The sequence below is a fragment of the Pantherophis guttatus genome, chromosome 4 (genome assembly GCF_059756535.1).
Source record: "Pantherophis guttatus breed Tessera chromosome 4, ASM5975653v1, whole genome shotgun sequence".
Lineage (NCBI taxonomy): Eukaryota > Metazoa > Chordata > Lepidosauria > Squamata > Colubridae > Pantherophis > Pantherophis guttatus.
In genome coordinates, this window is record NC_142066.1 from 55,083,634 (window position 1) to 55,100,583 (window position 16,950).

Below are 16,950 nucleotides of genomic sequence, written 5' to 3' on the forward strand. Positions count from 1 at the left end.
ATCTCTCAATTCTATTTTATTTTTAAAAATCTGTATAACTATATCTACATCTATACCTATCATATACCTGTATATTAAAGCTTGTTGGAGAAGCTCTCCATTTTATTTCCACACAGGAATCAATGAAGGGCCTTCCGCAGCACATTGTTTCATATACAAACCAAAGTCAATTGGCTGTATAATTCAAAGTGGTCACATGTAGCACAATAGCAACAAAAATACACAATTATTTTTGTGTTCTTTTACCTCAGTTCATTATTAATCAGTTTATTAACTTACCAGGCTGAGGATATGGCTGAACTGCCCTCACCGACTTGATAAATTCTCCTAAGTTTACTTTCCCTTCAACTAAGAGGAAACAAAAAACCAAAAGAGGTGTTGCTGAGAGAGTCCATGAGGATTTATAGCAATACACAGTTTGGATCCTATTTTTTTAATGAGATAGTAGACAAAAAATAAATAAAAAATAGATATATAAAAATAAATATCTTATATTTTAATATTTTAATGAACTTTTGAAAGCACAAAGAATACTACTTCTCAAGAGACTTAAGTAGGCTTTAGAAATTAAAAGACGCATAATGTTTTTTTCTAGTCATAAGAAATGGGATCCTGATATTTCAAATCAAATAAAATCAAACGTTTATTACAGTCAAAGACCAGAATAGATCTTGATAGTTTGAAGTACCCTAGCCAACATATCCCTGGAATGCTAATTGCTGTCTGTGTGTCATGGGGCTCAAGGGCCGTGTATCCAAAGAAAGTATATCCTGAGGAGGACTGCTATGTTATAGCATACAATACACAGGCACTGGATATATAAATTCCTCAAACTAAACATGCCTTTGCAAAAGAAATGTTATGAACATCTGAAAGTTGTACATAAAATAAACCTGATTGAAGAATTATTTTACCCCACGATTTAGAAAAAGCATTCTGAAATTATAGGCAGTTTTCTGGTTTTCCAATAGCATGCAATACTTATGCAATAACAAATATGAAGACAATTTGCATATTATGCTTATCCTTGCAAAGCCATCACTGGCCTGACAAAAGGCCACAAATAGCAAAAGATAAAAATATTCTTCCGCCAACCAATTTTCCCTTCACTTCCAGTTCCTGTTCATCTGCCTTGAAATGCAGCTATCATCTTCTAACCCAGTTCATGCATAACCATGACCAGTTGCTAACACAGATATAGCCACTGTCATTCAATTCGAATAGTGCATGCAAAAATATGTACAAACTATAGATTTCAGATAAAAGCCTACATGTCTTGAGGTATTGTGGGGAAAGGAACTTATTTAGTTTTCATTCTGTCTGTCTTGTACCCTCCCCTCCTTCCTTAATTCTACAAGGAATACCATTTCTGTTTTTTCCATCCCTGCTTCTCTTCCTATGTCATCATCAACTATAACCATGTGACAAAAGGAAATAGCTTCCTGCTGGTCAGGTGAAATTTGCAGCTTTGCATCAATTTCAAGCAAAGCAATTTCCCATTCTGTCAGTGAACTAACCAATCAGAGCCTTGCCTTTGGATTCATTGTTGTACCCCCAAATGATAGTATCTGATAGGTTGATAGTGTCTGATAGGTTCAATAGGCCTCAAGTGAAACATAGCCACTGACCTATCTCTACTAGTATTAAGGCAGGACTTAGTAACTCCTTTCTGGCTAAGAAATATCCTTAAAATTCAGTGGTATAATATTGATATGCTTGAATCAGATGGAACTATAATTTTTGCATGTTTCTTTTTACATAGAGTATGTGTGTGTTGGCAGATAATTAAAATTACTTTGTTAAGTCAAGCAGGAACGTAAATACCCATTTGCTTCTTTCATTTAAAAAAGCTTGAACTGCTGAATTTTGATATATTTTTTTTGCCATCATATTACAGTAGTATAATGTTATCTGTACTAATGTTTCTGAGCTTGCAAATTGTGGGACATATCACATAGGAGTTGAAAATAGATGTTTTAATCTCAGAGTGTTTTTCTCAGTAGCCTACCTATACCATCTATTTCAACTTTATGGTTCTGTGATTTTGTAAGCATTTCAGAAAAGTATTGGCAAAGTAAATACTTACTATCTATTGGGGTAGTTGCCAAGGCTTCCTGGAATTCTGCTTCTGTGAGTTGAACGCCTGCAGAGGTCAGAATCCTGTTCAGATCTTGAATATCAATCCTGTCTCCTGCATGTGCAGAAAAAGGAGACCAAAGATAGGTTTAGCTCCTACTTATTTCAAGCACAGAAAAAGAGAAATAAACTTATTTTGTTTAAAATACCTGTACTAAAAAGAAAATGAACATAATTTAACTATCATGACCCTGGGCAAAATACTGTTTAGTCTACTTCTATATGCCTAAATGTCTATGGAGATTTTCAGTCATCCAGGTAATGGTTGTACCAAAAGTGCTTTTTCAAGAGGCAACTGGACTTTATGGAGTTCTTTTTGAAGACGTTTTGCTTCACATCCAAGAAGCTTCTTCAGATGAAGAGTGAGAAGTGAATGAGAAGCAAAATGTCTTCAAAGAAAAACCAGAAAGTTTAGTTGCCTCTTGAAAAAGCACCTTTGGGTCTACTTCTATATGTTATTATGTGCTATATTCAATTCTTTATGCATATTCCAAAGGTGCTCTACAAAGGCAATTGTCTTGGTTTTCTTCCCTTGAAAACCTTAACTTCTCATCCAATAAGCTTTTTCAGTTCATTTCAATGGTTTTTTTAAAAAAAATAGTTTAACTACATTTACTTCATCTGTTTATTCTCTTATTCTCAAAAGCAAAACAGAAAAAAAGAGGAAGAAATAGATATTCAGCAAAGTCTGGGCTCTATTTCCATAACATGAACAAAAATCTGTTTAAAAAATTAGATGATGATGTTAGCTGTAAAACAACAGCATATCATCCTTGTGGGAGGGAGGTTATCAATTGACCTTCAGTTTCCAGAGAGGGGCTACTATACTACAAAAATGCACAATATCAGGACCAAAGTATTACCCCATTTAGGAAAAAAATTAAATTATTTTTAATATTATTATTCATCAGTATTTGCTTCCTCACCCATCTTTTTATAAATTGATTTTCGTCAATTACAAATTTTCAAGATAAGAATCTAAATTTAAAATTAATAACAGTGTTTTGCATAAAGTATATAAGCAGATGAAGTGTATGATGTTCAGGTTTTCAAAAGTTATGTATTGTCTTTTCAGTTCTAAGTTAAAACAATTTTTTAAGAAAATGGTCTTTTAGTTTTTGAATTTCAAAAGCTTCACATGCTTTATCTCTGCTGAGGATTGTTTCAATGCTTTTAACTTTTGCAATTTTTTTTACATGAGATTGTTCTATTAAATCAATTATTTCATGAGGCATCCAGACACTGGTTTGATAGTGAGAGTAAATATTGAGGAAGGAGCAAGGGATGGAAGGAATTATTAAGTGATGGAATGCTTCTCCATAGTTTAAAAAGAGAAACTTTATTTTTTAAAAAGGAAATAAGGAAATGTAAAGACAAGATAGATAAAGCATGCATTCCAAACCCCTGATTCAGCTTACTTTCCAGTTTAAAAGGCCGTTTCATGAGCATAATGTTCTGCAATACATTCTTCATATCCACTTTGTCATTACCTGCACACAAAATGTAAATAGTATGAGGAGCATCAAGGAAATTGGAATAGGGGAGAAGGGAAGAAGAAGGAATGAAAAAAACATGGGAATTTTTCTTCTGCCCAGTTTCTTTAAAGGCAGCCAAGCAGTTCTTCAGTTCAGTATTGACTTCAAACTTCTAAGTTATTGGTTTGTTGATAGAAAATACCAGCTAGAAAGATAGGGTGCCACTAGCAGATCCTATCTGATGAGTGGTACATGTGAAATATCAGAGACAAAAGGAATGTTCTCATTAATCTCAGATGTGGAAACTGATAGGAAAGTATTAATCAGTTCCAGATATTCATGAATTATAAATTCCAGTAGCTTGCAACACTAGCCAAGTTGACTGTGGCTGCTAAAAGCTGATGTTAGCAAGCTACAGCTTGCCCATCCTATAGAATGAGAACAGAGCAGGGAGGCAAGAGAAGATCTCAGCAAAGAAACCATGCCCCAATTTCTGATTTCCAGCTTTGACTGAGGAAGGTGGAGAAAGTTTAGTGTAGGAAGCCAAGACAGAACTGTGTCCTCTCAAGAAAATACTTTGTGTGTGTGTAATTTGGGGACAAATCTCTGTCCCAAATGCTGTCTGTATCCAATAATAGAAAGGAATTGCTGAAATCTCTTTATTGCATTGATTATGCCAATAAAGAGATTTCAGCAGCTTCTTTCTATTGTTGGGTTTTTGTATTGGCTCTATAATAGCCTGGAAGCTATTATAGAAATCTGCTACTCACTAATCAAGTAAGGCAGGTTAAGGGAAGCATCTCTCCAGATACAGATCTGTTCAGTCATTTGTCTGTTCAGATGGATTGTTCTCTGAACTAAATAAGGTCACATTCCAGAGCCACTCAGTAATTTTATAGTTTAGCTATGTCTTTTTAAGTCAATCCCAAGAATACAAAGCATATACTCATAAGTTGCTCTGGATAGTCTATCTGTTGTAAAACTGTTAGATTGCTTCAGTGGTGGGTTGTTCCCGATTCAGTCCGGTTCTATAGAACCAGTAGTAAAAACCAGCGGGAGGCTCCGCCCACCCGCCAGGACATCATCATGGGTCAGCTGAACATGCACGTGCGCTCCCGTTGCAAACCGGTAGTAAAGGTAAATAGAATTCACCCCTGGATTGCTTGTTAGTAAAGTGCCAAATCTTTGCATCTGATTTCTTTCTTCAGATACCAAGAAATACAGTGGGAGTTGGAAACAAATAGCAGATTAGATGTCATGTTAGTAAAATGAGTGTTGGAAGCTGCGTAGTTTCCTGGCTCATTCATTAATTCTGGGCCAGCCATTTTGTTTCTGGCTTTGAAATCCTTGAAGAGTTTGGAATGGATCTACAAAGGGATGAGTTTGAAAGGATTAGATCGTTTTTCTCAATATGGGAATTCTTGTTAATATATTCATTAACTGAGTAACAGAATAATTTTGCTTATAATTTTGTTTTAAAAACTGGGCTGCTGAATTTGCTGAATTAAAAAGTCTTGGGGAGGGGGAATTTCCAGGGTCAGTGTCTGGCAGGTGCATACACCCTTCAAAGTGTTCATCCTTGCTATAACAGCCTTTTCCATTCAACTTACCATCAAGAGTAAGGGGCTTCAGAGCCTCTTGAATTTCTTCTTCTGTTATATTGAGGCCCATTCTTGTCAGGCTGGAACTCAATTCATCAGTTTCAACCACTTGCCCTGATATCAATTTACAAAAACCATCCAATGTCACAATCCAAGATTTGTATTTCATAAGCATTAGTACATCATTACCGACTGGCCTGGTGGTTTCTGCCACCCTTCAACTCCCCAAACCTACCACCCTGGATTGAGAAAACAAACCATTTCACTAGATGGTTCCCCACCTTTAGCCAAGGATTAAAATTAGTAGAAGTAGGTAGATGGGTGAGTATCCTTCTGCATAGGCTTATTTTCAAGGTTGTGTTGCAGCTCTAATACTGTACCAGACATGATATCCTGACTGTCTAGTTAACTATATGTCATATATAGAATTGAATAGAATAGAATTTTTTTTTTGGCCTAGTGTGATTGGATACACAAGGAATTTGTCTTGGTGCATATGAGTGGTGGGTTGCTCCCGGTTTGGACCGGTTCACAAGAACCGGTAGTAAAACCGGCGGGAGGCCCCGCCCACTGCCCCGGATGTTGTCATCGGTGATCTGCACATGTGCAGAAGCAAGGCAAACGTGTTAGCACAGCAAGCGCGCACGCGCAATCCCGTTGCAAACTGGTAGTAAAGGTAAGTAGAACCCACCCCTGGTGCATATGCTCTCAATGTACATAAAAGAAACGATACATTCATCAAGAATCATAAGGTACAAAACTGAATGATAGTTAAGGGTTGTACTTATAGGCAACCCTTTGTCAAAGTAAGAAATCAGGAAACAATCAATATCAATATAAATCGTAAGGATACAAGCAACAAAGTTACAATATATTACAATGTCAGTGAGAATAAAATTAAAAAAGCATACTATTAATCTATGCTTATAGGATAATATAGGATCATTAATAAACTCATCAAAATCAGAAGTATATAGCTTACTCTTCCTTCCTAAAACTAAGTTTTAGGAGGGAACAGTAAGTTTCTACCTACTGCTGTATTCAAATTAATCTCTAAAGTGTCTTGATTCCTGTTCCTGCTAGTGATTGGAATCAGAAATCTTAAAATTTAGCACCACTTTTTCAAGATCAGAGTGATAGACCCTGATTTATTTTTTCTAATATGCACCTGTTAAGAATTAATTTCTACATTAAAAAGAATCTAGCAGTGATTACGCTTCCGATGGCACTGCAGGCGCTGACAGACGCTCCTTTTGGACCATCAGCCCCGCGATTTCGTTAAAACTGCCAAGACAGCGCAAATCAGCTGTCTGGTGGCTTGGAAACCTTCCCCTCGGGAGAAGAGAGGAAGGCGACCAGCCGGACTAAGGTAGAGCTCCCCAAAAGCCCTAGGAGCAATTCTGGGGCTTGGAGGGTGAGAGTTCCCTGATAGTTCGACTGAATCCGAGGCTTTTCTGCTTCAAGCAGAACAAGACGCCGCGACCACCCCTACAATCAACATTCAGATTCAAAATAATCTCAAAGCAGGCAGAACAAAAACAGGAGTCCTAGCAACTGCAAGTACTGAACTTTAACTCTGTGTCTATACTTCTTTCTTCTAAGACTTTTAAAACGAAAGCAAAAATGGCGCCTGAACTGTAACATGGCGTGAAAGTGAAAGTTATAGTGAAAGTGATAGTTAACATCGTTAGCGTTTCTAAGGCTTCTAAGGCTGTTTAAGATTATTGGATTCTACACCAAAGAAAGAAAGATTTAAAGTGGAAAGACTACAGTTTGGACTTTAAATAAACTATAATACTTACAAAAGATTTAAAAACATTTGGACTTATTGATTTGGTTGCTGTAGGAAGTATAAATTGAAAGCTAAAAATGGTTTCTAAGCAAATAAAATCTGGCTTTAAAAGTGCTGGAGGATCGCCAGCACAACTATCAAAATTACAATCTTTGTCTACTTCAAACCCACAAATATTGACTTTGGAAGTTCTACAGGATGCTTTGAAGCAAAAAACTTCTTTTTTAGAGGGGAAAATTAAGGGAGTGTCTGAAGAAATGGCTGAAATTAAAGAAGTTATACAAACTCGGAATAAAGAAATAAGAGAAGACATAGTAATGGGATTTCAGGGTCTGGCAAAACACACTGAATTGTTGGATGAAAGAGTAGAAGAAATTAATCAGTCCAATTTGAATTTGGAAAATAAAATGGATGAAGTTCAGACTAAGGTGGATAGGGCAGACGATGAAGTGGTGATGTTACAGTATAGAGCGATGGAATTTGCCCTGAGAGTAAGAGGTCTGAGAGAACACAATCGAGAGAACTTGAGAGAGATCTTTGCAGAGGCTTTTGCAAAGATAACTGGGGAGCAACAAGCAGATCTGTCATTACAAATTGACAAAATATATCATGTTAATTCCTGGTTTGCCAGACAGAATCGATTGCCAAGAAACATTGTGATTTACTTTACAATGAGGAGGACCCGAAATGAAATTTTACAAGCTTTCTATAAAAATAAACTTTAAATTGCAGGACAAGAGGTTTTAGTGCTGAAAGAAATTCCCCCCAAAATGTTGAGAAGCAGAAAGGAGTTTGCTTTCTTGGTGGATGAACTTAGAAATCGACAGATTCAGTTTAGATTGGGTGTTCCAGGTGGACTGGTGGTGAATTATATGGGAGAAAGGTTTAACACAATTTGGAAGGCAAGAGATTTTTATACTAATGTATTAAAGGCTGGATGCCCTCCATCTCAGGAAATGAGGAGAAGAAAAGAAGAGCTGGCAATACAGGGACAGAAGGAAAGTAAACAGCCACAAGCTGCAGGACCCCGCTTATCGAAGAAGATTTATTGCAACTTTTTGGTACTGATCAACCTTTGGAAGTAGCAGAAAAAAGAGAAGAACCACAAGAACAAAGGCAGACTTGTGCAGCAACAAAGCAAAAAGAACAAGATTTAAAGATACAGCAAACTCAAATGAAAGCTCAAGAAGCTACAAAAACAGAAGCAGTGGTGGGGGGAGGGCAAGGCCGAAGAGAAGGGTGCAGGACGATCTTCAGCTGGCCCTTTTAAAGCTTCAAGGTGCCAAGAATGGCAACTAAATTTTTGACTTGGAATGTCAATGGTTTAAATTCACCACAAAAGAGAAAGAGAATATTTCATTATCTGGAACAGTTTAAAAATGATATAATTTGTCTGCAAGAAACACATATTAGAGTGACAGATCAAAAATACTTGATAAATTCAAGATTGGGAACACACTTTGTTCCATCTGCCCCAGAGAAGAAAAATGGTATAGTTGTATACCTAAGGACAGATTTAACAGCCAAATTAATTGAGGCAGATGCTCAAGGAAGATATATTGCAATTGAACTTTTAACAGAGGGGAAGAAAACACTTTTAATTGGAGTATATGCTCCCAATCAACAGCAAGAAAAATTCTACAAGTTTTTGCATACCAAAATAATACAATGGGATTATAAATCGTGTATATTAATGGGTGATTGGAATGGAGTACTGGACACTCAAAAGGACAAAAAAGGATTACTTTAAAATATCCAAAAACGTGCAAGACTGCCCAAATCTTTCTTTGACATGATGGATGATATGGAGTTGAGAGATATTTGGCGAGAACAAAATCCAGATGAAAAGTATTTTACTTTTTTTTCTGACAATCCCTTTCCAGGATTGATTTCATATTGATTACTAATTATTTCTTTTCTAGGGTAAAGAAGACGAAGATATGTTCAAGAATTTTATCTGATCATAGTCTGGTGTGGATGGAATTAGAGCAGGAAAAGGGACCTAGAAGGTCTTGGAGGTGAAATGAAAATTTGTTTAGATATGAGGAAAATGTGAAAGAATGTAAAAAACTAATGAAAGAATTTTTTGTTATGAATATGAACAAAGGTACACCTATGGAAATGGTCTGGGATGCAAGTAAAGCATATATGAGAGGAACCTTAATACATTTGAATAATAAATATAGACGTAGACAAGAAAAAAAACTTGGAGGGATTTAGAAGAGGAAATAAAAATGAAAGAGCAGGCACTCATACTGAATCCAACAAATAAGAAAATAAAGGAAACAATAAATTTGTTACGAGGGCAGTTTAATATGTTGATGGCAGACCAAGTGGCAACTAATTTACAATATGCTAAACATAATACTTTTTGTAATGCAAATAAACCAAGTAGATGGTTAGCCTACTTGTTAAGGAAGAAACAAAAGCTACGTACGATAGAGAAGATAGAATTTAAAGGTAAAGAGGTTTATTTATTTATTTATTTATTTATTTATTTATTTATTTATTTATTATTATTCAAACTTCTATACCGCCCTTCTCCTTTCGGACTCAGGGCAGTGAACAGCCAAAATAAAAACATTTATACATAACATTACAATTAAAAACAGATTTAAAACAATTAATAAATTTGGCCCATAATTTAAAATTTGTCAATTTAAAATCAGTATCAAAATTTTAAAAAACCAACCCTAAAATCAAGACAGACCGGCTAACTGAAAAAAGGAAGTTTTTAGGGCCCGACGAAAAGTCCTGAGGTCGGAGATCACTCGTATCTCTGGGGGTAGATTGTTCCAAAGGGTAGGTGCCACCACAGAGAAGGCTTTCCTCCTGGGGGTCGCCAGCCGGCATTGTCTGGCCGACGGCACCCTGAGGAGGCCCTCTCTGTGGGAGCGAACCGGCAGGTGGGAGGCTATTGGTGGCAGAAGGCGGTCCCGTAAGTACCCCGGCCCCAAGCCATGGAGCGCTTTAAAGGTGATCACCAACATCTTGAAGCGCACCTGGAAGTCCACTGGAAGCCAATGCAGCTTGCGCAGGAGAGGAGTCACATGGGAGCGTCCCGTATCAACAAAATATGATTAAAAAAGCTTTTTTAGAATTCTATACAAAGAAATAGTAAAGATATAGACAGATATTTACAGGAGGAGAATATTCCTGTAATTAGAGCAAAGGGAAGGATTGAACTGACCAATAACTTCAGAGGAAATTGCATATAAAGGATTATATAATATACTGATAGAAATAGATTCAGAAACGGAATTAGTTAAGGATTGCATGATAAAATGGGCACAAAACATTCAGGAACCAATAATGATGGAAACTTGGGAAAAAATATGGGTTAGAAATGTAAAATTTACACAAGCACAAAATTTAAGAGAAAATTTTTATAAAATGTTTTACAGATGGCATTTGATCCTAAAAAGTTGGCTTGTATGTATCTGAATTTGCAATCTAAGTGTTAGAGATGTGATTGTGACGATGCTACTTATTATCACATATGGTGGACTTGTAAAAAAGTTAAAGCAGTTTGGATTAAAATATGGTGGATTATCCAAAATATTCTTAAAAAGAAGATAAAGTTTACTCCACAATTGTTTTTGTTGGTATAATCACAGATTGTACGGTTATAGAGACTAAATTGATTTTAAATTTAATAACTGCAGCTAGACTTTTGGTGGCGCAATGCTGGAAGAAGGGAGAATTGCCTACTATTGAAGAATGGATATTAAAAGTGGCAAATTTGGCAGAAATGGCGAAAATTTCAGCATATTTGAAAGCTCATTCACAAGAAAGATATATATCAGCATGGAGAAGATGGATTGATTATATTCAAAACAAATATTGAACTAAAAAGTATCAAATAGCTTATGAATTAATAGAAAAGTTAAGAGTATGTATATTTAGTTAAGTAAAAGGCAAGTTAAAGTGTCGAGGGGGGAATAGGAATCTGTAGCTAGTTAGCTTAGCTTAGCATATGATTGTTAATTTTTTTACCCTGTATTTTGTTCTAGGAAGTCGGGGTGTGTGTGTAGGGGGGGGAAGGAAGGGAGGGGGGCGGGGAAATATTTGAATTTTTTTTTCTTTTTTGTAAAACTTTTCAATAATAAAAAAAAAAAGAATCTAGCAGCAATGCTTTGAATAAAATCCAGAAGAAAAGAAAGCAACAAGACATGACACATTACAATGATTGCTAAGAACAACTCAGCAAGATGCCTAAATTGAGCAACAGGTACCCATGAACCTGAACTGCAGGCAGATTATTTTAACAACAGTTGCTCAAACACAAAAGAAGATGATAATTACTGCCACCTGTTTGTCCTTGTGAGCTTCCCAAGGTATATCTGTTATATACCATATAAGGAAGAAAGTGAGCTGCAGGCTTCACTCAGGTCCTCCAAATAGGCTGGAAAATACTTGAAACTCATTGACTAAGCCATCTGGCAGCCCTCTATAAAAGAGGACACTGCCAGACAAGCAGGTTGTTGGGTTGTACTGGTCTACTATTAAAGAGCTATTGTTACTGAAGAACTGTGTCCGTCTCTTCTATCACTGAATCTAACAATATCTGACTGGACACAATAGAATGCTGGATTTTATGGGCTGCAGCCAGAAATCTCTGAAAGTCACTTTAGTAAAAGCAGAGACGATTTTTATTGTGATTATTTATTTTTTTACTTGTATTTTTTATTATATTATAAAGTATTATAATTAGGATGTTTCCATGGAAAATATGCTGCATAAGGAGTTTTTTTTTTTAAAGTTACCTCTCTAGTAATTTATACTCTACACCTATGCTGCAAGACCAACATTCCCTAGTAGAAGTATGAACCACTGACCATTTCACAGGAGCAGTAGACGACAACATCTACTTTATGCGGGCAGTCCACTGGGAAAAACCCACTTCCTGCCTTTTGGGGCTACTTTGGAGCAGGGTAGCTCGGAGGGGAGAAAAGGGAAGTGTGTGGTTTGCCAAATGTAGAGGTCTTCAAACTTGGCAGCTTTAAGATTTGTAGACTTCAACTCCCAGAATTCTCCAGCCAGCTATGCTATGCTGGAGAATTCTGGGAGTTGAAGTCCACAAGTCTTAAAGCTGCCAAGTTTGAAAACTCTGGCCTAATGACTCCAGAGTGGAACTTGAAAAAAGGCAAATGTCCAATTCTTGCAAAAAAACTCATCACCTTAACCACAATTATAATACTTTTATTTCAGTCATAAATCAGAAAATAAAACAAAAGTATAAAATTTACACCAGTTGCTACATCGATCAAAGCTATAACAATATTTTACTCATTAGCTGGCGAACAGCAACTCCAGACTATCCTTCAGTTTATTGTAATTTGAATTATAATTTCAAATTGCCCAGAGACTTACCTCCTGCACTTAATATGAGCTTCATATTCTTCACCCCTTCCATCAAGTCATTCAGATTAACTTTTCCATCCTCTGCAAGACAGAGGAGCAAGTAATTAACCCAGCTGAACAGGAAAGCCTAACTGATGCTGCTGTTACTTACATCTCAAGAAATATGCATAAAAATAACACAAATATTCCTGAGCCTGGAATTCTCCAGATATGTTAGAAATGCACATTTATAGCAAATGTTAGGAATTATAGCCCAAACACATCCTGGAAAAATGGGAATGTGTGTGGTAATGCGCAGAAGACTGAATCAACAAATAACATTTTTATTTTCATTTTCATTTGTATGCTCCTTTCAGTTTATTATTTACTTATTTATCTATATCCTGTCTTTATTATTTTTTTATAAATAACTCAAGGCAGGGAACATATCCAATACATTTTTTCCTCTTACTTTTCCCAGTTCACATATCTCCTTATAATCTATATCTGCTTTTGTTTATCTCCCCAGTTATTGAACTTTCTCAGCTGGAAACTAATTTTCTAAGTTCCATGCTAGTATTCTAATGACTTCTTAAGAATGATTCTAAATTCTAAACCTGCTGCTGACTGATATTCTTTGACCCTCTACTTTTTCCTGAAGTAGGAATGTCCACAGGTAGGTGAGGGCAAAAAAGATGCCAGCTGCACTCCCTTTTTACACGTGTTGCACATAAAACAGGCGCAGCACTCCATTTGCATGGTCATGGTCCTCATCTTGACTTTTTTGATCCTCGTCACAGACATCCCTGCTCCTAAGCTTTCTAACTCTCCATCCTTTTTGAATAATGGCACATGCCTGCAAGTTCTTAGCACTTGCAGAAAACCAAGAAGCAACCAATATAGCTAATCCTCAGGTTACGAGTGTTCTTTTAGCACCTGTTCGAAGTTACAAGATAAGCGCACCCTATTGTTTATGAGCCAGTCCCAAAATTACGAATGTTGCAGCACCACAACAGTTATTTATCCTTATGAACGATTGCAGGTCTGCAATATTTCCCCTATTCCCTCCCCTCCCACTGCCCCATCTCCCCACAACTGCTTCTCCCTCCCATTTTACCATGCTGGACTCACTTATCTTACAAGATCTGTCTCCTGTCTGCCACAGTTACTTTACTTTTGAGGGAGACGAGAATTGATGGAAGCTCTTAGGTGCCATCCTGTTCCTCCCCCACAACTCCTTTCCACCATCACCGGGACACTTTTCCCCAAGATAGAGACTTGACGGGGACAGGAAGCTTCACAAAGGAATTAGCTCCATTTTGAAATGCCCCATAGATGCCTAGGAGGCCTTTGAAAACGGAGGAATTCTCTTCCTTTTCAAACACCCCATAGATGCCTAGGAGGCCTTTGAAAACAGAGGAATTCACTTCATATTCAAAGGCCTCATAGGCGCCTATGAGGCATTTCAAAACGAAGCAAATCCCTCCGTTTTCATAGGCCTCATAGGCATCTATGGGGTGTTTGAAAAGGAAGAGAATTCCGCCGTTTTCAAAGGCTCCATTTGCACGCAGATGAAGCTTCCAGTTTCTGTCAGGTCTCTGTCTGAGTGAAAAGTGTCTCCTGGTGGTGGCGGAAAGGAGTTGGGGGAGTGGGGGAAGGAGACAGGCACCACAAACACTTTTCCCACCCAGAAGCTTCCATCAACTCTTCTCTCCCGCAAAGTGAAAGAAACTGCGGCAGAGAGGAGACAGGTAAGTGTTTACTTTGCAAGGTAAGTGAGTCCAGCGCGGCAGGGAGTGGGAAGCATGAGGTATCTTAGTAGGTTGGGGAGGCCTTCGAGGCCTTTTCCATCACTAGCCCCCCACCATGGCTTTCCCCACCCTGAGACACCTCATGTGCACTTAACAAACTGTGCATTCGCCCACGCATTAAATTAGCGAATGCGTGGGCGAAAGCAGGGAGTTATCTTATTCAAGGTATAAGATTCACTCCCAGGAATCCTCAAGGCACGAATGGAATGGGCAGGCTCCATTTCATTCGTAACTCGAGGGCTACCTGTATTTTTCCTTCCAAGTCTAAAGGTTAGCACAGAGAACTCTCAGCCTACTAGCCAGAAGGAGTGTATACACAGTGTAGCAGTGATGGGTTTCAAAATTTTTTACTACCGGTTCTGTGGGTGTGGCTTGGTGGGTGGGCGTGGCTTGGTGGGCATGGCAGGAGAAGGATACTGTAAAATCTCCATTCCCTCCCCACTCCAGGGGAAGGATACTGCAAAATCCCCATTTCCTCCCGATCAGCTGGGACTTGGGAGGCAGAGAATAGATGGGGGTGGGGCCAGGCAGAATTTTTACTACCGGTTCTCTGAACTACTCAAAATTTCCGCTACCGGTTTTCCAGAACTGGTCAGAACCTGCTGAAACCCACCTCTGCAGTGTAGTGTTTAAAATATATATTCCTTCCCTTTATGAAAACAAGTACAGGTAGCCTTGACTCAGAACTATTCATTTAGTGACCATTCAAAGTTACAATGGCATTGAAAAAAGTGACTTAACAGATCCTTGCACTTATGTCCATTACAGCATGCCCGCAGTCACGTAAACAAAATTTCGTTGCTTGGCAACCAGCATGCATTTACAATGGTTGCAGCATCCCAGAGGATCACATGATCACCATTTGTGATCTTCTTGGCCAGCTTCTGACAAGTAAAGTCAATGGGGAAAGTCAGATTTGCTTAACGATTGAAAGACTCACTTAACAACTGCAGTGATTTCTTTTAACAACTGTGGCAAAAAGGTTGTAAAATTAGGCATGACTCACTTAACAACAATGGAAATTCTGCTCCCACTTGTCAGAAATTGAGGACTACTGCATATAGATTATATGGTTAGTGTATCTGTGCTCATCAGAGAGTTCCATTGGCCTTCCTTTCCAAGCTCCTATTAGAATCTGAATCCTTCTTTCAGAATGTTTACTCAGCCATTCAGCAAAACGAGCCTGTACTTAGGGCACCAAGGGAAGGTAGGCACCACAATGTTTTTCCCCTAGCTATTAGGTTCGTAACTCTTTCACTACCATACTTGACTTCAGTTATTTCTTTTTAGTTATCTGCCATTTTTAACTTTAGTCTAAATTGTTAAAATAGAAGAGTTTTCTTTGGCATGTTGAGTGACTAAAGTTTAAAAATTTGGTTTATTTATTTATTTATAAAAATTTATATGGCTGCCCCACTCACTTTCAGTGACTCCAACAACATGTTTCATAGGGAAGGAGCCAAAGATTTGTCTAATTTAACACAATCCAATCATAAATGACTCTTAATAAAACTAATACAGAGTATCTAAAAGACTCACCATCTGGAGTTGTAGAATTCAGAACTTCCTTGATTTCATCATCTGTTAGGTAAATGCCCATATTGATTAGGGCATTATCCAGATTATTGACATGAATCAGATCCACTGAGAAAAAACAATAATAATCAGCAAATATTCCCAGAATTTTGGCATTCCATATATAGATAGCAAAACTCATAAGGTAACTTTGAAGTCTTCCATACCAAAAATCAGACAAGCAATCTCTTAAAAGTAGAAATCTAGATTGTATACAAGTTTTATAAATATGCATACTTTTTCTTCATTTGACATTATTGGTGAATTTTTACTATTTTGCTTAATTTATTCAAACTCATTGAATGAGCAAACAACATATGTCTCACTCTTTTGCCCTATAGTTTTATGTTCAGTCCCAACCTTGATTTTTAAAAAATCAGCAAAGATTAGCAAATCGCTATTGCCAATATCATCATTGTAACATCTAAATGTAAAAAAACATCTCAAGAAGCTGAATTCTGTTTCTATTACAATATTCTATATTCCCACAAAATCAAAATATCAAAACACAGCCCCTAGTTTCAAGCAGACTGCCTTTTGCTGAGGCCACTAATTCATGTGTTACTGTAGTTTTATCTCCTTATCTTCTAATTGCTGCCTCTTTTTTCAACCCCATCAGGCCCAACTGTTTTTTTTCCCCAAATATTGCCAGCATGCTTGAAGAATTTTAATAAAGCCATGGAAATTCACTTACTCTCTGCTTGGGATTGTCTCTGGGTCTTAACCACACTCTCAATCAGTTCATTCATCTTCACCTTTTCATTTTCTACAGAGGCATTTAAAAGTAAGTTTACCATGTAGGCAGCAAATGCAGGCGGAAGAATTGAGTGCAACATTTTGTAAATCAGCTTAATTGCATTTAAATTATTAAATATATATTAATAATTAAATTTCATTAAAGTGATAGATATTAATATTTTACCAGTCAAAGTAGCTATCAAAAGTAATTGAAACATAATGCACATTTACAATCTCAATTAAAAAAACATAACATTCTGATTTAACTCAATCAGAAGACTAAGGGCTTATTAGCAAGAGTCTGGAGAAAAGACTTTCTCTCCTTATGTCTGAAGATTGTACTACGACTAGATAAAACTGAGTCAGAAAGGAATTACACAAAATAGGAGCAGCAACTAAATATCTACGTTTTGGAAATACTAGCCTGGCTTGAAGAGAGGAAGACTCAGAGGAAAATCTCTACAGCATGTTACAGGCTA

At 37.2% G+C, this 16,950-nt stretch overlaps 1 protein-coding gene across 4 annotated transcripts in view; it reads right to left on the bottom strand.

The window, feature by feature from the left end:
* LOC117664724 (uncharacterized) overlaps window positions 1-16,950 on the bottom strand; it is a 127,793-nt gene that overhangs the window by 48,544 nt on the left and 62,299 nt on the right. For all 4 annotated transcript variants that reach the window (XM_034415977.3, XM_034415976.3, XM_034415975.3 and 1 more), the window contains 7 exons: window positions 16,428-16,499; window positions 15,698-15,802; window positions 12,378-12,449; window positions 5,222-5,326; window positions 3,555-3,626; window positions 2,087-2,191; window positions 280-348 (listed from right to left, as the gene is read on the bottom strand). In XM_034415977.3, the coding sequence (XP_034271868.2) occupies window positions 280-348; window positions 2,087-2,191; window positions 3,555-3,626; window positions 5,222-5,326; window positions 12,378-12,449; window positions 15,698-15,802; window positions 16,428-16,499 (600 nt within the window). The remainder of the gene's footprint in view (window positions 1-279; window positions 349-2,086; window positions 2,192-3,554; window positions 3,627-5,221; window positions 5,327-12,377; window positions 12,450-15,697; window positions 15,803-16,427; window positions 16,500-16,950) is intronic.